The sequence below is a fragment of the Otolemur garnettii genome, unplaced genomic scaffold (assembly GCF_000181295.1).
Source record: "Otolemur garnettii isolate 467f Iridium unplaced genomic scaffold, OtoGar3 scaffold00259, whole genome shotgun sequence".
In the NCBI taxonomy this organism is placed as follows: domain Eukaryota; kingdom Metazoa; phylum Chordata; class Mammalia; order Primates; family Galagidae; genus Otolemur; species Otolemur garnettii.
The window spans coordinates 488754-512864 of record NW_003852654.1 but is presented as its reverse complement, the minus strand read 5'-3'; the positions used below and the strand labels follow the sequence as shown (position 1 = coordinate 512864).

At 41.6% G+C, this 24111-nt stretch overlaps 2 protein-coding genes across 2 annotated transcripts in view; one reads left to right on the top strand and one right to left on the bottom strand.

The window, feature by feature from the left end:
- The window catches only part of FUNDC2 (FUN14 domain containing 2), a 20748-nt gene extending 10093 nt beyond the window's left edge, over positions 1 to 10655 (bottom strand). The window contains exons 1-2 of the mRNA XM_003802736.3: positions 10418 to 10655; positions 2413 to 2563 (exon numbers count right to left, since the gene is read on the bottom strand). Of these exons, the coding sequence (XP_003802784.1) occupies positions 2413 to 2563; positions 10418 to 10550 (284 nt within the window). The 5' untranslated portion in view covers positions 10551 to 10655. The remainder of the gene's footprint in view (positions 1 to 2412; positions 2564 to 10417) is intronic.
- A 10775-nt stretch (positions 10656 to 21430) lies between these two features.
- F8 (coagulation factor VIII) overlaps positions 21431 to 24111 on the top strand; it is a 217711-nt gene continuing 215030 nt past the window's right edge. Inside the window, exon 1 of the mRNA XM_003802734.2 lies at positions 21431 to 21789. Coding sequence (XP_003802782.1) covers positions 21635 to 21789 — 155 coding nt within the window. The 5' untranslated portion in view covers positions 21431 to 21634. The remainder of the gene's footprint in view (positions 21790 to 24111) is intronic.

The following is a 24111-nucleotide window of genomic DNA, read 5'->3' as shown; positions in this document are numbered from 1 at the left end:
TGGGCTGGGGATTCGAACCTGCCACCTTAGGTGTACGTGGCTGGCGCCTTAGCCGGTTGAGCTATAGGCGCCGAGCCTTGAGCTATAGGCGCCGAGCCAAAGTTGACTATATTAAAATAAAAGCTTCAGTTTATTAAAAGATAGCATAAAGCAAAAGAAAACAACAGAATGAGTATCTGTAATACATACAACCAACATAGGCCTGATATGCAAAATATATAAAGACATGGGCCAGATATGGTGGCTCACACTTGTATTTCTAGTACTTTGCCAAGGTTGGAGGATCGTTTGAAGCCAGGAGTTCAAGACCAGCCTGCACAACATAGTGAGACTCCATCTCTACAAATAATTAACTGAGTGTAGTGGTGCACACCTATACACTCAACTCAGGAGGTTGAGGCAGGAGGATCTTTTGATCCCAGGAGGTTGAGGTTCAAGTGACCTATGAGGAGGCCACTGCACTCTAGCCCAGACAACAGAAAGACTCTGATTCACAAAAACAAAAACCCAAAATATATGAAGAACCCTTACAACTCAATAAGACAAAGAATAACATCTTCATAGAAAAAGATTAGAATGGAGCTTAGTCAAAGAGGAGATCAAATGGTCAACAAAAGTAAAAGAGTTGCTCATTTTCACCCCTTCTCAGGGAAATGTGAATGAAAAATAAAATGCCACTATCATATTACCAGACTGGCAAAAATGTAAGACTCCGGCAATATCAACTTCTGGCAAGAATGCAGAGCAACAAGAATACTCAGTCCTTGTTGCTGTGAGTGTAAACTACTACAATTACTTTTGGAAAGTGGTCTGACATTATTTATTTATTTTTTTGAGACAGAGTCTATGTCGCCCTGGGTAGTGTGCTGTGGCGTCACAATGACCTCCAACTCTTGGGCTTAGGTGATTCTCTTGCCTCAGCCTCCCAAGTTGCTAGGACTACAGGTGCTCACCACAACACCTGGCTATTTTTTTTGTTGCAGCTGTTGTTTAGCAGGCCCAGGAGGCTTCAAACCCACCAGCCCCGGTATGTGGCTGGCACCATAACCACTGAGCTATGGGCACCAAGCCTGGTTTGACATTATGTAACGAAGTTGAAGATGCTTATACCCTATATCCTAATAATTTCCTAGGTACAGACCCTACATAAATGTGTGAACATACACACTGGTAAATTTAAGAGTATTTATAGGCTCGGTACCTGTAGCTCAACCAGTTAACGCCCCAGCCACATATACCAGAGCTGGCAGGTTCGAATCCAGCCCGGCTTGCCAAACAACAACAACCAAAAAAACAGCCGGGTGTTGTGGTGGGCTCCTGTAGTCCCAGCTACTTGGGAGGCTGAGACAAGAGAATTGCTTAAGCCCGGGAGTTGGAGGTTGCTGTGAGCTGTGACGCCAAGGTACCCTACCCAGGGCAATAGTTTGAGGCTCTGTCTCAAAAAAAAAAAAAAAAAAAAAAAAAAAGAGTATAGTTGCACTGTTTATATTAGCCAAAAATATAAACAACTCAAATGTCAGCCATCAAGTGGATATACTGTGGTATAGTCATACAATGGAATTCTGAATACAAATAAAAATGAGTAAACTACAACTATGCACAACATGGTTGACTATATAAAATGTCAAGTTAAACAAAGCAGGACTCAAAAGAATAAATAATGACTACATTTACTTAAAGTTTGAAACCAGATAAACTACAATATATTATTTAGTTACAATATATTATTTAGTTATAGAACTGGTAATACAACTACAAGGAAAATCAATACTAACTGATTAACAAAATAACTACTTAACAATCTCTAGTGTTTCTGGGGTGCTTGCCATATTTTTTTTAGCCTGAGTGGTTAATACATAGGTTCACTTTATAAGTATTTATTATAATATACATTTGTTACATACCGTTTTATATTTGTGTTATACTGTGCAATAAAAATTTTCAAATGTGAAGAGTTTATAAGATTTATAGATTTGATATTCACTTACTAAATTTGCTATTAATATTTTTTGAATTTATTACAAATGAAACCATAAGCTATGTAACATTAAGTTATCATCTGACATAGGTAATTAAGTCACTAGCTACTCATTCAACCATTTACTAGTTATTTGGCCTTGGGCAAGTTAATTTTTCTGAGCCTCAGTTCCTATAAAATGAGTATAGATAATAGTACCAATTCTAGAGTTGTGAGAAGGAAATAAGCTATCTATGTAAATAGTTAAAGCAATTTGGGGCATGCAGTAAGTACTATGTGTAACCATTGAATATACTTTAACATGACATTGCTACACATTAAGTGACCAATTTCACCAAAAGTCAGTATGTTTTCATTGGTTAAAGAAGATGGTACCTCTAATTGCAATACTAAATCAGGCAGAAAAGACAATGGACATCTTTCATATCACTTACCATCCAGTAACACCTCCAATTAACAGCTGGGTTGCCACACTATACTTTTCAGCGGAAGGCCCAGATTCCTGCCCAAACAGCTTGCGCCACCATGGTTGCTTTTTAGCAAATTCTGCAAGGTCCAGCGACTCAAAATTTCCCTCAAAGTTTCCTACAAGAATTAAGATACTAAATAAAATATTTACTTCTATTTAAAAAATCACTACCATTCCTAACTACAGTAAAATATTTTTAAAGAAACATATATGTGGGCTCAGCGCCTGTGGCTCAAGCGGCTAAGGCACCAGCCACATACACCTAAGGTGGTGGGTTCGAATCCCCAGCCTGGGCCTGCCAAACAACAATGATGGCTGCAACCAAAAAATGGCCAGGCATTGTGGTGGGCACCTGTAGTCCCAGCTACTTGGGAGGCTGAGGCAGGAAACTCGCTTGAGCCCAGGAGTTGGAGGTCGCTATGAGCTGTGATGCCATGGCACTTTACCCAGAAGAATAGCTTGAGGCTCCGTCTCAAAAAAAAAAAAAAAAAAAGAAACATATATGTGATATAAAACTTCCAAATATCATTACTATTAAGTATGCAGTAGTAAATCAACTCTGAAATTGAGTTGTAATTTTGGAAATTCACACTAAAATCAACAAATACTAATGTCTATGTTCCATGAAAAAAAAATCCTTGAGAAACCAGAATTAGCCCTCTAGTTTTTTTTTCCCTTTTTTTTTTAAACAACCATTAATTTTTTTATTGTTGCAGTTTGTTGGGGCCAGGTTTGAACCCACCACCCTTGGCATATGGGGCTGGCACCCTACACACTGGGCCACAGGCACCGCCCAGCCCTCTAGTTTTTCCTCTCAAATTTAAGAATAACAAAAAAGATCTATGAAAAACTGCCAGTTATGCTTAATGATGCATCCCAAATGAACACTTTCATCTTTGCTTTTTCTCTTCAGTGGTAACTCAATACTATTCAGTAGCCTGCAAACCAATTTTCAGTACTAAGTGGATCTCTAATGATAATGAAGATACGAGGTAATCTTTAATTGAGCTCTCACTATTTACCAGGCAATATGTTTAAATATGTATATTTAACTAAATCCACAGAAGACAGGTACTACTTAGTAACCCAATTTTATAATTAAGAAATGAAGACTCAGAGATTAAGTGATTTGCTCAAAGGAGAAACAATTAACAAAATGTCTAATCCTTTTCTCCATGAGATAAGCTCAAGCTTACCTATTACACCCAGCCCTATTTCCCTGGAAACAAACTGCATTAAGCTAAACAAATGTAGGAAATTTGCCATTCAAAACTGTTTACTGTAACAAGGACCAACTTCATCTGGCATGGAGTCTCTTATGATTCGTTTTCACCAATGCTGAGCAAACAATAAAAAGTTACTCTTACTCCTAGAAAGGCAAAGCCACATAAAGAAAAAGAAAACAGAAGCAGAATCAGAGATGATCAAGATGCTGAAACAAGCAAATAAAAATGTTCAAAAAAGGGCGGCACCCATAGCTTAGTGGATAGGGTACGGGCCACACACACACCCAGGCTGGAGGGTTGGAACGCCGCCTAGGCCAGCTAAAACAGCAATGACAACTGCAACAAAAAAACAGCCAGGTGTTGTGGTGGGTGCCTGTAGTCCCAGCTACTTTAGAGACTGAGGCAAGAGAATTGCTTAAGCCCAAGAATTTGAGGTTGTTGTCAGCTGTGATGCCATAGCACTCTACCAAGGGCGACAAACATAGTGAGACCATCTCAAAAAATAAAAATAAAAAGGGTAGCACCTGTGCTAAGTGAGTAGGGCACTGGCCCCAGATACCAAGAGTGGTGGGTTCAAATCCGGCCCCAGCCAAACTGCAACAAAAAAAACAGCCGGGTGTTGTGGCAGGCACCTGTAGCCCCAGCTGCTCAGGAGGCTGAGACAGGAGAACCACCTAAGCCCAGGAGTTGGAGGTTGCTGTGAGCTGTGATACCACAGCACTCTACCAAGAGGGACAAAGTAAGACTCTGTCTCTAAAAAAAGAAAAAAAAAAAAGAATGTTCAAGAACGGGTTAAAGACTTATATAACTAAAGTTCCAGATCAGAAAGAATGAGATAAAAGTAACATACAAAGAGGAACACTAATGTTATTTAAGCAGAGAAAAAAATGATGTCGGATGGAAGTCTGGAAATGCAAAAAGAGTTCATGGGCGTTGGAATAAGGTAAACGGGTAGATAGATAAACCTTTACTGAACAAAATAATTATCTTGTGAGGTTTAAGATACAAGAAATTAAACAATACACTTCTAAATCTTTTATGTTCAAGAAAAAAATCAGAATGAAAATATGAAAACAGGAATAGACAGGAACTTTGTCAGTGTGAGATAGGACACCAATGAAAAAATGTACAGCTAATATTATACTTAACAGTGAAATATGGCATGCTTTCCCATAAAATCTATTCAACACTTACTGGAGGTCCTAGCCAGTGCAACAAAGAAATAAAAGGCAGAGATTAGAAGTGGGTACAGTAATGAAACTACTTTTATTGGTAGATAACATGACTGTGTATGGAAAACCTAAAGACATCTACCAAAAGCTACTAAAATAACTGAATTAGCAAGGTCATAGGATACAATACCAATATAAAAGCTAAATTTCTATGTATTAGAAATGATGAATGGAAAAACAATTTTAATTGCAAAAAATTACACTGGAATAAATTTAATAAAAGATGCAAAGTCCTCAACACTGTAGACTATGAAATACTATTGAGAGAAACAAAGTAAAGATGACCTAAATTAATGGACATATACTGTGTTTGTTTTCAAGACTCAATATTTTAAGTGTTAATTCTCTCCAAAATGATATATTCAATACAATTCCAAGCAAAAAGTAAATTTTTATGTAATCGACAAACTGGTTCTAAAATTTATGCGAAAGTGCAAAGAATCTAGAGTAGTGTTCCAGTTACTGTGGCTATAGAACAAATTATTCCAAAACTTCATGTTTAATTAATATTGCGCTTTCAGATTTTGTGATCAGGTATTTGGTCACATCATTAAGACTTAATCTCTGTTCCATGATGTCTGAGGCTTTAACTGAAAGACTTAAGGATGGGATCTGGAATCATCTGAAGACATAAGAATTGTCTCTCAATGTGGATTAGACTAAGCTTCCTTACAGCATGGTAACTGAGTTCCTGAGGTGACTGTCCCAAGAATGGGAGAGAGGAAATGTAGTGTTACTTCTACTGAACTCTGGAGCAGTCACAGATCACACCGATCAGGAAGAGGAATAAAGACCCCAGCTCTTGGCTCAGCAGTTAGGGCTCTGGCCACATACACTGGGACCGGCAGGTTCGAATTTGGCCTAGGCCTGCCAAACAGCAATGATGACTTAAGCAAAAAAAAAAAAAAAAAAAAAATAGCCAGGCATTGTGGCAGGTGCCTGTTGTCCCAACTACTCTGCCTTCTCTGAGGCAAGAGAATCACTTGGGCCCAGGAGTTTGAGGTTTCTGTGAGCCATGGTGCCATGGCACTCTGAGGGTGACTAAGTAAGACTCTGTCTTAAAAAAAAAAAAAGACTCCAGCTCTTGGTGGGAAGAACTTAAAAGTCACACTGAAAAAAGAACTTGGGCAGGGCACAGTGGCTCATGCCTGTAATCCTAGTACTTTGGGAGGCCAAGAAGATGGACTGCCTGAGCTCATGAGTTTGAGACCAGCTTCAGCAAGATCAAGAGCAAGAGCGAGACCCCATCTCTAAAAATAGCCAGGAGTTATGACCGGCACTTGTAGTCCCAGCTATTGGGGAGGCCGAGGCAACAGAATTGCTGGAGCGAAAGAGTGTGAGATTGCTGTGAGCTGTGATGCCATGGCACTCTGAGAGCAACTAAGTGAGACTGTCTTTAAAAAAAAAAAAAGCATGTGGAATTGGAGTTATTGTAGCAATCATTCAGGAAAAAAAAAAAAAAAAACTGCCAAGGGTGGCAACAATAATTGTGTGTGTGGGGGAGGAATTTAAAGACTTTTATATACTTCAAGATTTATAAAAGCTATGTTATTCAACAAAGTATTGAATTGACCTAAGGATACACAAATATAACAATGGAAAAGAATACTGAAGCCAAGAACAGAGGCAAACATATAATTTGATTTTTAAAAACATGACATCAACGTAATTGAATAAGGGAAAAGAAAGTCTGTCTTTTCAACAAATGGTGTTGTAATTACTACATACTTGTATTTAAAAAAAAAAACTGTCAACGTTTACAGCATACACAAAACATAATTAAATTATGTTATCATTACGTTATGTTATCATTAATTTTAGATAGATCTTAAATCTATATGTAGTAATGTGGGGAAATTAAGAGTTTGGAGACCCTGAGCCCAAGAGGAAAAAACGTCAAAGAGCAAATAGAACTTAGGAGTTTAACTGAGCAACAAAACAGCAGCTTAGCTTTAGCACTTCAATTGGTTTTTAATAAAAGTAGCTTTGCTGACTAATAACAAGTCTGTGCAGTTCTTGCATAAAACAGGCTTGAGGAAGCAAACAGCAGTGCAACTTGCCAGCTTAAAGGTTAAATGGCCTGGCTTGGCGCCTGTAGCTCAAGCGGCTAAGGTGCCAGCCACCTACACAGGAGCTGGAGGGTTCAAATCCAGCCCGGGCCTGCCAAACAACGACAATGACAACCGAAAAATACTGGGCATTGTGGTGGGCGCCTGTAGTCCCAGCTACTTGGGAGGCCGAGGCAACAGAATCGCTTAAGCCCAGGAGTTGGAGGTTGCTGTGAGCTTGTGATGCCAGGGCACTCTACCCAGGGCAACAGCTTGAGGCTCCTTCTCAAAAAAAAAAAAAAAAAAAGATTAAATGACCCTGGCACATTATAATGCAAATAGCCATGTGCAAGTGCAGCAAGGCAAGGTAAGTGCAGCAAGATCAAGCTGGGAGGAGCAGCTTCCCCTCCCCCCATGAAAGGATTAGGCTCCACCACTGAAGGGGGCTGGAACGCAGAAATCCTGGAAGGTGGGTATTGTAAAAGTCACTGGGAACAGTATGCGCAATCAAAACCCACACAAACAGAGGGAGGACCTCTGGGGCAGAGATAAGGACTTCTTTCTGTCCCAGCTTCCAACGTGGGCACTGGCATCAGCCTGTTTTCCCCACAGGGAAACAAAGGGTCTACCAGCCCCTTGGGAGCCCGGAACAGCGAGGCCAACCAAGCAGATTTGGGCACATTCTGTTTGCCTTAAGGTTATGTTCCTTGTTTCTCAGGAATGCACTGGCCAAGTATAGTCAACTATCATTTAAGGAAGAGGCAAATTCGTACAATTGCTAATGCAAAACAAAAATAGCCCACACACTGACCTTTGCTCAGCTCTCCATTAGCTCATATAGACCCTCTCACCTGAAATTAGCATTATGAGAGCTCAATAAATCCTGAGTTGTCGAAGTACAGGGCCCCCATTGTATCCTCACCACAGTTAATGGGAACCCCTGGACCCACTTTAAACATATTTTTGTGTGTCTCCTGTATTCATTTTCCCCATTCAGTCAATTCCACTTTAGCAGGTGCCCCCACGATCCTGGTGAGTGGCTGGTCCCCAACATAGTAGAACTGAAATGTGGATATTTGAGGAACTGGGTCCTCTATGGCCTCACAAGCAGTTTATTTTTATTTTTTTTGCTAATGTAAGGGCCAGACCAGCGCCATTTTCTTGTCTGCTCTGTTAAACCGCAGGGCCACTCCCTGCTGCCTCCCCCACCCCTGGTTGCACAGCCATTAAGCCGTTGAATTGAGTCACCTAAGACAGACAGCTGCCATAATAGGCAATAAGTATCAGTTCCCTTGAACAACTCCCATAATAGGCAATAGGTATCTACTTCCTTGAAATTCAGGTATTCTGGGAGGGAGGGGGGAGAGGGTGGAGGGAGAGGGATTCGAGGGTTCACTTTTGTGGTTCATCTTGCAAGGGTACGAGTGAATCTTTCTATGAGTAGAATATGAATGTTTTGACATAATAACTAAGAAAGTTACATGAAGGCTATGTTAACCAGTTTGATGGAAGTGTCTTGGATTGTGTATGAAAACACCACACTGTACCTCCAAAGTGCATCAATGTACACAGTTACCATTCAATAAAAAAAAAATAAAAAATTAAAATTAAAATTAAAAAGAAAAGAAATTCAGGTATTCTCCTTCCTAATTAGGCTACACCACCTCTAGCCCCGGTTAAGAAATCCCCTACCCTTCACCTGTACCAATCCAAATCCTCCTTTACTAGTGAAATCATCAACCACCAATCAGGAGTGTACTCGTATCCGACCCTACCCCTCTTGCTTTCTGTACCCCATAAAAACTGCCTTCACCCCAAGTTCGGGGCTCGTCCTCGGCTTGCATGCCAGGAGAGTCCAGGCCTGGGGCCCCCGGGCCCCCGGGGCCTCCCGGGTCTGTAATAAATTTCACCTTATGCCCTTTACATCCGAGCGAGTCTCGAATTTGTTGGTTGGGGTTAATTTGGGAGGCTTTTTCGGACCCAACACTAATGTAACAACAGAACTTTACCTTTACTGAAGAAACTCTGCTCCTGGGTTAAAGAATATCAGTGAATACAAGAATTAGTTCTCAGTTTCGTTAATGTAATCTGACCAAGCCAATAGGGAGCTCCAGTGCAAAGGGAGAATAAATCAGAGACATTTGGTTCACCAAACTTCAGTGATTCATCAAACAGTGCTAAGCACTATGATAGACAAAAGTAGGTCAGTAGCCACTGTTATGGGCCTAGAAAATCAATGATCACAGTATTATGCGATTATCAGTATAATAAGGATTGAAATTAATGTTAACCTCCAAATTTTTTGCAATGACCTAGGTGCAAGTACCTGAGAAAACTATATACATTTTAAATGAATGAGAGCAGTCCTCTCTGCTGAAAAATAAGTCACATTCCAGCTCCTTAGACTCTAGAATCATCTAAATTCAGTGGTTTGCTGGTAAAAGTTTAAAGTGGAGGGGCGGCACCTGTGGCTCATTGGGTAGGGCGCTGGCCCCATATACTGAGGGTGGCGGGTTCAAACCCCGCCTCGGCCAAATTGCAACAAAAAAATAGACGGGTCTTGTGGCAGGCGCCTGTAGTCCCAGCTATTTGGGAGGCTGAGGCAAGAGAATCGCGGGAGCCCAGGAGTTGGAGGTTGCTGTGAGCTGTGATGCCATGCCATCTACTGAGGGCGACAGTGAGACTCTCAAAAAAAAAAAAAAAAAAGGTTTGAACTGCATTTAGGAAAATACTGACCTGTAGTATGTACAAACTGTCTTTCATTGCTTATTCGTTCACCAGGAGTATATGAGTGAATGTGACATCACTGAAACCACCATACCATGGTATCTCCTTCAGAGATATGATAGGAATAACCTCTCTAGTATTGGTAACAATAAAATAACAGCAAATATTTAAAAAGTGAAGAGTTCTGAGTATTTTCCAACCTGTTTTAAATATGATTTAAGTGTATATAATTTAATTTTCAACGATGGCTCTGTTTAACAATGGGATCCTGTGAGCCAGTACTCAAACACAGCTTAAGCACTCAAAATAGAGTAAGAAGCATAATTTAAAGATGTAGTTCACTGAGAATTATAAGGAATCTTCCTTTGAATATGCCGAATAAAGAAAAGATAGTTACTATCCCCACGGACGTCCAAAGGGACAAAGAAGCTAGTCTCAAGGAGCCAAATCGCTCCTGAGAAAAGGGACGCAATGTCTCCCGCTTTAGCAATTAAGAGTCGCGGGAAGGCTGGGAGAGACACCATGGAGTGGACACCCCGAAGCGGTTCAGCCCAGCCCGATGCGTGACCTTGGGAGCGGCCGGGCCTGAGGCGAGCCCTGGGTTCTCTTACAGCCCAAGCGCTGCTCGGACTCCCGGGGGAACTCAGCTGGGACTGGCAGGCGCAGAGCCCTTCCCCTTCCGGAGGCCCAGGAAGGCGGCTCCTAGCTGCGCCCGCCGCCTGCTCGCCCGCCCTTACCTTGACCAGACACGGCCATTTCGGTGAGTTCGTCTCGCGAGGATACTCGCAAAGGATCTATGTAGTAGGACGTGGAGTGGCGTGCCGTTGTCGCCGCCAGCAGGCTTCCGGCACGTGGGGCAGATGTTTCCATTCCCACGGCGGTAGCGGAAAAGGGTGGGCCGGGCCGGGGTAACAGCTTCCTGACCTGGTAGGCAACTGCGTCACAAAGCTTGGCGGGTAATGTCACAGGTCCTGTATCCCAGCCCAGCGGACGCGAGGAGACGCGCATGCGCAGAAAGCCTCCCAGGTGTAGGGTTGCCTTGCCTGGCCCTCTGGCCTGGTCCGCTGGAGGCGCGTTTCCCGACGTGACGCGGCTGGGTTTCCCCCCGGTTAGAAAATGTTACCCTTGACTTCATTGAAAATAAGGAAGCCAGAGCCCCCACATGCGTTAATGTAAACATTGAGCACATATTTATCAGATCCTGTGATGTGTTTTAGTATAGGAAGGCATTTTTTAAAAACATTGCAATCTCCACAAATAAGCTTTGGGAAGGAAATGAACTCCTGTACCTGCGGCGCCTACACCATAGTTATAAGAGGAAGGGCTTTATTTGTAGGCCAGGAGCTTATGGCACAGAAGATCTCCAAATGGCCCTGCTCCCTGACTGGCTTGGTCTTTTCCTTTTTATTGACAGTCAACAAGTTCCACCCCACAGGTACCCTTCCCATTGGCCATTTTGAATCAAGCGGGAGATGCTAGTCCAGCCTCTGAAGAACTATAGGATTTCACAAAACTTGGAAATTTCCAGGTTTTAAGAGCTTAAGCTTATAAATTCCCAAGAGCTGAGTCACCATGGAGAGGGCCCTGCAGGTGTATCCTTGTGGTCTCCCTGAGAAAACCTGTTCTCCCAGACCTCGCCCCTCTCTGATATCTTCTCTCATTCCCCCCTTTTGAGACTCTATTTTTAATTTGGGCTCTCAATATCAGCTTGTTTCTGCAGGTGCCAGTATTAATTACTTTTTAGCATTAAGGTTTTAGGGACTGTGATTTTTCTTGGGGTTTTTACTTAGGCCTTAATAGTATCGTGGTAGTGGGCTAACATATATATATATAAGTTTTACTTTTTTCTGTGATATTTTTCCTCTCTTTTCCCAAAGTTCAAAGTCTAATTAAGACAAGTTTTTCGAGGAGTTTCCTCAGGCTTCAGCTGTGCATTGACCAGCCAGCTCCCAGCAGGGCATGTTGATTGTCTTAAAAGTTATTTTTACTTTTCAAGGGGCAGTGAAGTCCTATTTAGCCAACTGTGATGACTCCAGGTGAGGATTCCTTCTACCTTCACTGCTGTGCATGTGGTCAGGATGATTGTGTAAAGTCCTTTCTACCTTGGTTTCAGGGGGACCAGTTCTAGACCTAGACTTGGTCCCCTTGATTCTCTAGAGAGAAAGGATGTACAGACACAAAAGACTAAACAGAACACAGTTAATTACCTCAGTGGAGACATTCCTTGCTACTTTTTCTAGGGTTTTTCTCTTTTTAGTTCAGTCTTTTTCAGTTCTTTTAGGAGTTCCTGCTAAATTGCAGAGAATTGACAGAGGCCTCTTTGAACAATACCAGTGGCAAGGCCTGTATCTAAGTAAGCTTTGCTTTCTGGCAGAGTTTACTAATTTTTGCTCTTATGGTCCTGAATATGTACTTTATCCTGTCTAAGCTTTGAGGCCTACAAGTTATTCAAAGCTTTAGTTTATTATTTGCACTACTTCTGTTAAGAAGGCTAGCCTATTGTTAAATTTAAACCAGAGTGGCAACCTAACCCATGCTACGATTTCTCTGGGCAATACTTTTGCTAATTCAGGAGTCCTTGCAGTGTGGAGCCCATGCCATGGGAACTCAGGATCAGCTATCATTGTTCACGTCCTGCTGGGTCCGGCTCCTCTTAGACAGGGGCTGTTTCTCCTCTGGTTCCACGGCAGGCTTCACCCTGCTGTAATGGATCCGGGCAGGAATTTCTATTTTCACAGCTGTAGGTGTGGTCAGGATAACGTTGTAAGGGACTTTCTACCTCGTCTTCAGGGGTGACATGTTCCAATCTTTGACCCACATCACAGCTTCTGGAGAGAAAGGGTAGACAAGGGAAAACAAACTAACAGGACATTTTTCATTCACTTATTTCTGAAATTGTCCTTACCACCTTTTCCAGTGCTTGCAATTGCTTTTTTAATAATATTTTTCCTAATTTCCAGGGGGATTTTGGCAAGCTCCAGGTGGTGGCCTATGATATAAGATCTTATACAGTGAGAATTCTGTTCTCTTAGTAGGAGTACATCTAATTTTAAATAATATCAAGGGCAGGGCATTTATTCATTGTAAGTTTGTCTCCTGGCATATTTTCCTTAAACTTGCCTTAATAGCTCTATACGTGCATTCCATCTTTCCTGAGCCTTGTGGGCGGTAGGTTGCGTGGAGTTTCCAGGTGCTGCCAAGGATGTTAGCCATCTTCTGGATCAGTTGGGAGGTGAATGCTTGTCCCTTGTCTGACCCAATCCTCAGTGGGAGCCCAAACTGTGGTATAATGTCTCTCAAGAGTACCCAGGTGACTTCTTGCACCTTCTTGGTGCGGGTAGGATATGCTTCTACCCATCCGGAGTAGGTGCACATCATCACCAGCAAGTACTTATTTTCTCTACATCTGGGCATTTCAGTGAAGTCTACCTGAAAGTCCTCGAAGGGCATTGCTCCATATGACTGGATTCCTGGGGGTACCGTTGGTCCTTGGCGGGTGTTGAACTAGCTGCAGATGACACATCACTGACTAATGGCTTTTTCCAGGGCTTGGGCCGTCACATAACTGCTTTCATTAACATACAAATCCCAGTCTGCATCTGTCCAAGGCTGGTCACACAAGTCATGGCTGGTCACACAAGTCATGTCTGCTAGGGTACATATTATTTATGAATTCTACACAGTTATGCTCAGTCTCTCTTCCATTGGCTGGAAGGAGTGTGGCTGGGTCAAAAAATGTCTTTTAGTGTCCACTAAAGTGACCATAGAGTGGGGTACTTTTACTCTGAGGTCCTGCCCTAGAGTCAGCTTATCAGCTTCTTGCACAAGGAGAGCAGTAGTGGCTAGAGCCCATAAGCAGGGTGGCCATCCTTTTGCCATTCCATTTAACTACTTAGAGAGGTAGGCTACAGGCTTTGGCCAGGACCCAACCAGCTGGGTTAATATATCTGCAGCCATTTTATCTCTCTGAGACATACAGAGTGAAGGGCTTGGTTAGACCTGGCAATTCCAGTGCAAGGGCAGTCATTAGCCCCATCTTTAGTTGGGAGAGTGCACGTTTCTGTTCTCTTCCCTACTCTAAGGGCGTTTCTTTCTCTCCTTTAGTTGCCTCATACAGAGGTCTAGCCAAGATGGCAAAGTTGGGGATCCAAAGATGACAGAAATCAACTGCGCCTAGGAATTCCCAAACTTGCCTTTGGCTTGTGGAGGTGGGGAGGTGACTAATGACTTGCTGCTTCTCCATGCCTAGATTCCTCCCTCCCTGCTGGATAATAAATCCTAGATAAGGTACTTGCCGCTGGCAGATCTGAGTCTTTTGCTTAGAAACTTTGTAGCCATATACCCCTAGATGTCGCAATAGGCAGTCTTTACCTTGAGCACAGCCCTGGGAAGTTATCTTTCGCTCAGACCCGCAGCCACCACTGGGCCAGTTTGGGCCTCAGTCCTCCTGGCTGAGTCACAAACAGCCTCTACTCCCAAGGCGGACATCAGATCTGGTTTGGGCAGTTGTAGTTATATTTCCTCATGGCCTCTTATGGAACATTTCCAAAGGAGACAAAGGCTTGTTCAGCAGTGGCTCCGTTGCTCCTATGTCAATCCTGTGGTCTGAGAGAGGGGCTACTGGCTGGGTGACTACCAAGTGTTCACCCTCAGTATTAATTAGAAAGTCAATGTCCTTGCCCCCAATCCTTACTCGGACCATGGACTTTCTGGAGGTGGCTGAGTCTGGTCCCCTTCAGTCTAGCAGGGCCTCTCCCACTAAGTTATAGGGGGCTCCCTGCTCTTCCGGTTCTGTGACCTCTTTTCTAGGATTTTCTATACTTTCTTGCCTCTGGGGACACTCATTCTTCCAATGCCCTGTCTCTTGGCCAGTTGTACATTGATCCCTTCGCAAGGGGGGGCCTTTTACCTTAGGTCCCCTATTTCCTTGTACTCCTTGATTCTGTCCTCTTTGAAAGGGAGGGGGTCCTCCCCTCATGCCTTTCAGAGCCGCGGTGAGATTGGCCCTTAGCTTCATGCGCCTGTCCTCTTCTCTACGGCTTACTGCTTCCCGATTCATAAAGACCTTTGTGCTATTTTGAGGAGTTGCGAGGTGTTCATACCTGCAAACCTCTCCTTTTTCTGCAGTTTTTGCCATATATCTTTAGCGCTTTGGCTAACTAGGGCCATATTAACCATCCTCTGATTCTCAGGGCTCTTAGGGTCAAAGGGAGTGTACATTCGAAACGCTTTACATAACCTCTCATAGAACTGGCCTGGACTCTGTCTTTCCTTGGAGAACCTCATTTACTCGGGCCAGATTGGTAGTTTTCTGTGTCCCTTTCTCAGTCTCTGCAATAATGTCTTTTGATACCAAATCTGCCAATATCTTCAGCACCACTACTTTAGGTAGGGTGGAAAGCACTTTCCTTTTCTGTCCCTGTGTTACTAGCACTGTCACGACCTGCCCTCTCAACTAAGGTGGTGGGTTTACTACTAGCTGTAGCCAGGTATCTATGTACGGAAACTGCTCAATGTGATCCCCCCTTCCAGTAACTCTGTGCCATGCCTCAGACACTAGGGATCTCTTTAAATTTCTCTCTGACAGCCATCTATTTCCAAAGAGGGGCCATTCCTACTCATAAAGACTCCTTAGTTTTCTTAGTGTCATAGTTATCTACAAATTCTTTCTTAAAGTGCTTCAACATAGTAGCTGTTGGGCTAAGTTCTTATTGAACTTATGCAATGGGGTGGGCTTCCCTTGTTTGTTACCCATTTTTACCCCAGGTCTCCCTTTCGAGACGCACATTCATACCACACTCTGGCCAGTCTCTTAGTCCCATTTAATAGTTCAAGGACTCATTTTATGAGTTGACAGCACAGAGAAGGCTGGGATCTAATACAGGTGGGCCACAGCCTTTTTTTTTTCCTTTGGATTATTTTTCTCTCTCTCCAATTTCTCTCTTTATTAAAGACAAATTGCAGTAGAACCAACTCAGTTGTCAAAATAATCTGTACCTTCAGTATACTGATTATTTGCATAAAGCGTAGTAAGAATTATTATTAGCCATCTAGACTCTTTGCTGGAACCTTTTATAAGGAATTTTCATGCTAGACTTTCTCAAGAGCCTTTCATGAGCCCAGGTTTCATTTGTGCCATTAGATACCTGTATGCATGGAGTACATTCCTCTTCTCTTGAGGTCTCCAAGTACATTTCAATTTTCCAGACCCATCAGCAAGCGACCTTTGTTACTTACCACAGATCAGGAAAGGTTACTGATCTGGCTAGTTTTTCAAAGGGCTTTCTTTATTGGCCTTATAAAGTCAATCTTAATTTCTTAACGCAGTCTAGACACCTCTGGAAATGCTATTCCAGTCAAAGCCTTGGTAAAACAACCAGTGTTTTCATCATGTCTTATAGAACAAAACAGATTCTTATTGAACTTATGCAAATAACTTTATTGTCAGAAATTAATAATACTTACTAATGATTTTCAAATTCCAAAAAAATCAAGGAGAGAGAAAAATACATGTTTCAAACTCTGTTCATAAGTACATATATTGCTTGAAAAGCTGTAAATAGCTCAAAAGACAGAGAATTATTTTCTTGACTTCTGAAAAACAGAACATAGAAAGAACCAACAATATTTCAAACAAAAAGCCATAATAAACTAGCCTAGTTTCACATAACTGATTTTTGTTCTGTTTGAAGTTAGGTTAGCAACATTCATAGACTGTTAACTTTCTAATAAAAGTTCTAAAAATCTGATTTTAACCCGAAGGTACTCAATTTTCAAAGACATCAGGAATTTGAATTAGAGAGAATTCATCCACTTTTTTTAATATTTCTTTTTCTTTTTTAGATGAATTAAAATTATTGACAATATATGTTAGAATAGACCAATATTTTACAATATTGGAACGTATATATATAAAATCATAATCTACATAAAATTAATCATCATTATCATATTTAATAATGTTTCCTATACATTTTTAATAAAATGAGTTCAATTTGTTTTTCTATGCCTTTCAGTGATCTTAATATTTCAAAAAGACCAAATTTAGAGTTGTGCTTTTTGTTTTCTGGACCGAGTTCAAACCTGCCAACCTTGGTGCATGTGGCCAGCACTGCAACCACTGCACTATGGGCGCCAAGCCCAAATTTAGACTTTTGATTTTGGAAGGTTTGTCTAATATCAAAAGGCTTAAAACATTGGTTCAAAAAGATTACATGCTGAAAGATTTTAAAGGAAATACATAGTCAACTGAATCACATGTAAATTTTTTCACAAATTCTTTTTTAATTTAATCTGTACAGACAATCTATAAACATTTTAAACCTTCTTTAACTTTTGTCCTGCCTTTCACTTTCTTATATAATCATTCTGTTTCAGGACAAAATTTATCACACAAGATTCTTTCTTTATATTATGCCATTCTTCTTTCTAATTTTTCTTATTCTTAAAATTCTCTATAAAACAGAATCTCAGTTCATTATGAAGTCACCCATTCACTCGGCCAAACTGATAATTAGAAGGTTTAAAAAGCAAGAATCTTATCCTTTGACAAAGACTCAGTTTCTCCAACAATTTAAACAACCAAATGATTACATTTTACAAATGAGAGACATTTTATGAGATATAACATTGATACACGATTTTCTTATTCAGAGCTGGACAGGGAACCCCCACTTTTCAGTCTCAGGGGAGCTCAGATATCAGACTCTCATCTCCAAGTGTAAACTCTGAGCCCAAGCAAGGTCAGGAATAAGCAGCCTGAAATCTTTTGGCTGGCTCCACCCAGACTAAGGCGCACACACCCTAATTTTCTCCCCAGAAAAAAACTGCTGCAAAGACCTAATAACCTTGCCCAAGGTGAGGGGCTAAATTCATCCATTTGGTAGAACACCCATTCAGTTTGTAAAGGTATTTTTCCATCTACCAAGTCCTGGCCGAAATATCTCTCAGGACTAACTATTTACCCCTAGACAAGGGACTCATACAGGAAATCTCTGACCTGGGCCTCCTCCCCCCTTTCGGAGGCTATCCACCCAGGAGACCTGTTGCTGATATGGATACAGCCCCGTTCCCTATGAGATTTACACTCTCTCCTCCAGATTTTCAAGGGCCATCCAGAGCTCACCAGACTGCCCAGACCACAACACTTTCCAAGGCACTGTTCCTCTGCCAATATCTCTGGCACTCTTAACTCCTGCATGCCCCTCAGTTCAACAAAATGCCATTTTATCACTGATCTGTGGCACACAGGCTCAATTCTCAATTCCTGAGGCCAAAAACTTACTGAAGAAATTTCAGTAACAAAACTACAAAACCCTTTCTAATGTCTTTTCATTTTCCCCCAAGACAGCCAAAGATAGAGAGCGGAAAACCTGGAATTTCCAGTTTCCCTCAGAACAGCCAGGGGGCAAAGTTGGAACAGGGAAGAAGGGCACACATACACATTCGTTTCACCCCGTGAATGGGGGGGGGTGGACAAAACCCCACCTATTGTTACCCATCTCAGTCATTCTCCAAGCATTCACATGCACACAATTCCAATGCATTTCTTAACCTGGGCAGCCTCGATTTCCCACTCAAGCTGCCACTTAGCCATAAGAGGCAAACCAACACTCCCCTAGGCCCTGGGAGGGGAGATCCAACTCCACCCACGGAGTTCTCTCAGTCACACCACATCCACATACTCTCACACACCTCTCACAGATCAGCTGACGCTCTAGCAGATCTGGTCTCAACAGATCTGCTGGCGATCTAACGCCCAGGAGGTGATCAGGCTCCTCTTCCACTAAAATTGTAGTGGGCCCCAAATGGGGCTCCCTGTGTAGGTACCTGTTCCTGCATGCCAGTTCCTCCTGGTGTTTGACTCCTCAAAGACCCACCAAGGGGGTCCCTTCTCAGCCCAGTCAAGGTGTCCACACAGGGAGGCCAAACTGCCTCCCTGGCGAGCTCCGTGATTCATGTCGCCCAGGCCGATCAGGGGCCCCCATGTGGGTGTCCAGAGGATTGGTAGCAACTACCAGGTGCATGTTCTCTCCAAGGGTGATCTCGCTTCCGGGTCAGGGAACCAAAACTGTTGTAGGAAGACGAGGCCCAACAGAGAGAAAGAGCACCCAAATACCATAGTTATAAGAGGAAGGGCTTTATTCATCGGCCGGGAGCTTACAGCATGGAAGATTTCCAAATGGCCACGCTCCCCGACTGGCTTGGTCTTTTCTTTTTTATTGACAGTCTACAAGTTCCACCCCACAGGTACCCTTCCCATTCGCCATTTTGAATCAAGCGGGAGATGCTAGTCCAGCCTCTACAGAACTACAGGATTTCACAGAACTTGGAAATTTCCAGGTTCTAGGAGCTTAAGCCTATAAATTCCCAAGAGCTAAGTCACCATGGAGAGGGCCCTGCAGGTGCATCCTCGTGGTCTCCCTGATAAGACCTGTTCTCCTGGACCTCGCCCCTCTCTGGTATCTTCTCTCAGGTAACCTTCTGTGTGCGTGGGCACTGGGAAGACTGACAGGTACATCGTTCCACCCCACCAAACCCCATCTTAGTTAATGGCAGCTTCACTGTCCCAAAGCCTTGTAATTATTCCAGACTTACCCCTCTCAAAGTCCTCATATCGAAAATTAATCTGCAGTTCCCATATATATTGCCTTTACAATGAATCCAGCCCCTGCATGCTACCACCACAGCCCAAGCCACTACCATTTCTCGCCCAGGTTAACAGGTCATCCCTGCTTCTACCTTTGCATGTCTTCCCAAGGCTTATTTTCTATACCATAGTCACAAAGATCAGTTGAAAACATAATTCCAATAACATCCATCCTCTACTCAGAACCCTACCGAGGCTCCCTGTTACGCTGAGTGGAAAAGCCAAAGTCCTTTACTGAAATGTAACCTCAGGGAGAGATTCCATAATCAAACTTTCAAGGTTTCAACCTGATACATGCTTACTCCCCCTTAACCTTGCTTACTTTTTTCGCCCAGCACTTATTGTTACCTTCTAACATCCTGTATAACTTATTCATGTGTCATAATTGCTTGTTGTTCCTCTTCTAGTTCTTTGTATTTCTCACTGCTATGCAACCAGTGGCTAGGACAATGTCTATTTAGGACAAATGGCTAGTTGTGTGGCCCTAGCCAAGCCAATTAACTGCACCTCAGTTGCTTTATCTGTACCCACTTTGCAATATCTTCATAAGATAGTTTGTGTATGAAGCACCTGGAAGAAAATTTATCACCCTATATTGTAACTGTCTACCTTTCTGTCTCCTTCCATTGGACTGTGACTGCCAGAGGGCAGAACTGGGTTTTATTCTTTTCCAAGGCAGAGAAATACAGCATAATTGTTAGGACATGATTTCTGGAGACAGATTTGCATGGGTTTGATTGCTGCCACTTACAAGCTACATGACAACTTGCCCAACCTCTACATGCATGCTTCAGTTTCATCACCCATTGAATAAACAGGAATACTTTTACTCCCAATTATACATAGTAATGTGTGTAGGGCCTCTGTGTGAGTTCAGCATGGCTACATTATTTTTTTTGAGACAGAGTCTAGCTCAGTCACCTGGGGTTGAGTGCTGTTGTGCTCATATTCCTAACCTACTCTAACAATCTTCCTTAGTGGCAGCAGCAAGAGAATTTCTGGTTGTTGGTGAAAACATAGCTCACAGCAACCTCAGACTCTTGTGCTCAAGTGATTCTCTTAATTCAGCCTCCTGAGCAGCTGGGACTACAGGTGTACCCCAGAACACCTGGCTATTTGTTTTTTAGAGACAGGTTCTTGCCCTTGTTCAGGCAGATCTCAAACTCCTGAGCTCAAGCAATCCACCTGCCTTGGCCTCCCAGAGTGTTAGGATTACCATCCTGAGCCTCCATGCCTGGCAGCATAGCTACATTGATGTAAAGAGATATGTCCTGTACCTGGGCCAAATGTAAACAACCTTAAAATGCACCTCGTAACAACACTACAAAATAAATAAAATATGCCAGGTGGTTGTGAGTTCTATCAAGAAAAGCCAAGCCCAGAGTTATATCATTAGTGCCAGTCGGGATAAAGCACTTACATGTGGTAAATGTGGTAGTCCATATTGGAAGCTCACTGAGCTTGATATTTTAAGGAAGAGCAAGAAAGCCATTGTAGACAGAGTGAAATGAAACCACAGATATTAAGAGAAGGGGTATGCAGACTATGTGGAACACATTAAGCCATTGTAAAGAAAGATGTAGGATTTTACTCTGAGGAAGTCAGAAACCATTGAAGGATTCTGAGCAGAAGAACCCTTCTTAAAAAGTCACTCTAGGGTGGCACCAGTGGCTCAAAGGAGTAGGGTGCCAGCCCCATATACCGGAGGTGGTGGGTTCAAACCCAGCCCCGTCCAAAAACTACAAAAATAAATAAATAATTAAAAGTCACTCTATGGCAGCTGTGTGAGGGGCAAGGGTAGAGGAAGAGTGGCTAATAGGATACTGGTTACTCTTGGTTGTTCAAGTACATTCCAGAATTTTCACCAACAACTAGAAATTCTCTTGCTGCTGCCACTAAGGAAGAGTGTTGGAGTAGGTTAGGAATATGAGCACAAATTAAAGCTCCTCTTCACCTTGACCTCTCCCTTCTCCTCCTCCTGTTCCTTAAAGGCTCTGATAAAAGCAGACATCTCATGCCCCTAATGCTCTCAGAGGTGAATGGGTTAAGCTTTAGCTCAGCCTCCTTTCTTCAGTTCTTCCTGTGTCTGTTTCCCACCGCCAAAAAGGAAGCAATCCTGTCAGTTACTGTGTGGTGGTGCTCAAGTTTCTGTCACATTCAGCAGGTGAAGTTCTCTAAAATACATTGCAAAAAATTGGGGACTTTTCATTAAATCATAGAAAATACACCTTTTTTTCTCCTGGGAGCCAAAGATATTTTAGAGAAGAATTAATCTTTCATTTCTCCAGTTTAATGTTTTCTAACAATGAGAGTCATGCAAATAGAGGTTTCCACCTGCTTCTTTCTGTGCCTTTGGCAATTCAGCTTCAGTGCCACCAGAAGATACTACCTGGGTGCAGTGGAACTGTCCTGGGACTATATACATCATGACCAGTTCGACGAGCTGCACATGGACACAAGGTAAAGGCGGGTTCTATGGGGTCTGATCATGGGCCAGGATTGTGGGGATGTGACGCTGGTTGAATGAAGGTGCAGACATCAGGTTAGGATGGCTGTGACACTAGTTGAACTCAAAGGAACATTCTCGTTAAGGCATACAGACATCTGAGCTATTGGCTTAAATGCTAGTTGCCAAGTCTTTTCATAGATCTGACCTATTGGTTGATATTTTGTTCAGTTTTGTCCATTTCTTCTCTTTGTGTGCATGCTGCCACTGTGGAATCTAGAGAGTAGAGTACAGGGAGGATGAAGGAGCAAGGGGCTTAAGAGAGAAAACAAAACATCCCTCTGCCTACCCAAGCTTCCACAGAGAGGATCAGGATGATTGAGACCCACTCAATATTATGCACAAGTTTAGTCTTTAGTTCTCTTGTGTGTACATATGGTGTGTTTTTGATAACTTTGGATACTTTGGGTATTAGGATAATATTAGCCATGAGTTCAGAAATTTTTCATCTTTTGGGAATTAGGGTACATTTTGGAAGAGTAGAGTATTAAATAACCTTTTCAATATTATCTATGGTCATCTGTTTAGTCAAAATTTTCTGCCCCTTCTGTTAATTTTGGTTATATATATGACCATATATTACTTCTATGAAGTAATCTCTATCCCTGGAATTTATAATGTACTGATATCAATTTATATGATAGTCTGTTGTGATTGTGTTAAACTCTTCTGTCTGTAGTAATTTATATCTCTTTTTTCATCCCTTATATTGCATATTTACTTATTTTTGACTCTTCTATAAAAATAATATTTCTAAGAGGTTTCTTAATTTTACTGGTCTTGTCAAGAACCATCTCTTGGTCCAATTTATTAATCCTCATTTTTCTTTCTGTTGCATTAGTTTCTGCTTTTACTTTCATTAATTAAATTCCTTTTGCTCATTTTCTTGTTCATTGCTTATTGAATTGAATGCTGAAATCATTTATGTTAAATTTTGTTTTGTCTTCTTTAAATGTGTATTATAAAGATATAAACACATGTAAATATTAAATGTCACTTTATTAGTCTTCTTTGTTCTATTTGGCTCTCCACCCTCCTTCCACATAACCCCAGTATAATATATATTCATGAGGTTTTCTTGATAATTATTTGTTTTTAAAAATTGGCACATTTCTCACTTATTAACACATAGTAAAACTCTCTCCAAGTCAATTGTACCATGCGTTTAGTCAATGCGTTTTTTTTTTTTTTTTTTGCCACTGTATTCTACATCATTACATTACTAAATACTGGTGCTTTTATTTCTTGTACAACACATTGTCAGGACGGATGTTACTAGAACAAAGGGGAAATTTCCCTTTTAATTTTAATTTCCAAAAAGACTGGAAATTTTCATACTTTTCTACCATCAAGTTATGATACTGCCCTTCTCTCTGCATTCACATTGGTAATAAGTTTTATCATGATTTTAAATTTTGCCAATTTTATAGGTATAGAGTGTTGTACCATTTCTTTAATTGTCCTCTTTTATATATATTTTTTTCTGTTTTATTTTTTTGGAGACAGTCTCACTTTGGTCCCCACATTAGAGTGCTCTGGCATCAGAGCTCACAGCTCTTGGGCTTCAGCGATTCTGCGCCTTAGCCTCCTGAGTAGCTAGGACTACAGGCACCCACCACAATGCCAGGCTATTTTTAGAGATGGGGTCTCACTCTAGCTCAGGCTGGTTTCAAACTCGTGAGCTTAGGCAATCCACCTGCCATGGCCTCCCAGAGTGCTAGGATTACAGGCATGAGCCACACTGCCTGGCTACTCTTTTTTATTTCTAATGAGGTTGAACATCTTTTTAAATGCTTGTTGGCTATTAGATTTATTTGGGGGTATTTGACTATTCATTTGCTTTGCCCATTCTTATTGGTTTCTTACATTTAATAAAAAAAGTATATTGTAAGTATTAATTATTTGTCATGTATATTGCAATTTCCTCAAAGATCTATTATCTATTGAGTTTGTTTATAACTTTTACCATTTTTTTAAATCTTTAGTCAAATATATTTTTTCTTTTGCATCTCCAGAGTTGGTGAGGTTGGTTAAAATATCTCCCACACCTCAAGATTCACATGTAGTCTCTCAGATTTTCTTGTAAAGTTTTTACTGTTCTGCTTTTTACATTTATGGCTTCAGTTCATCTGATAATTATGTTTTGTGTATGGCACAAGAGAAAGATCGGTCTAGTTTTATTTCCATTCAAATTAATAGCCTATTGTAATAGCACCATTTATCAAATAATGAATTTCTTTTTCTTTTTTTTTTTTTTTTTGAGACGGAGCCTCAAG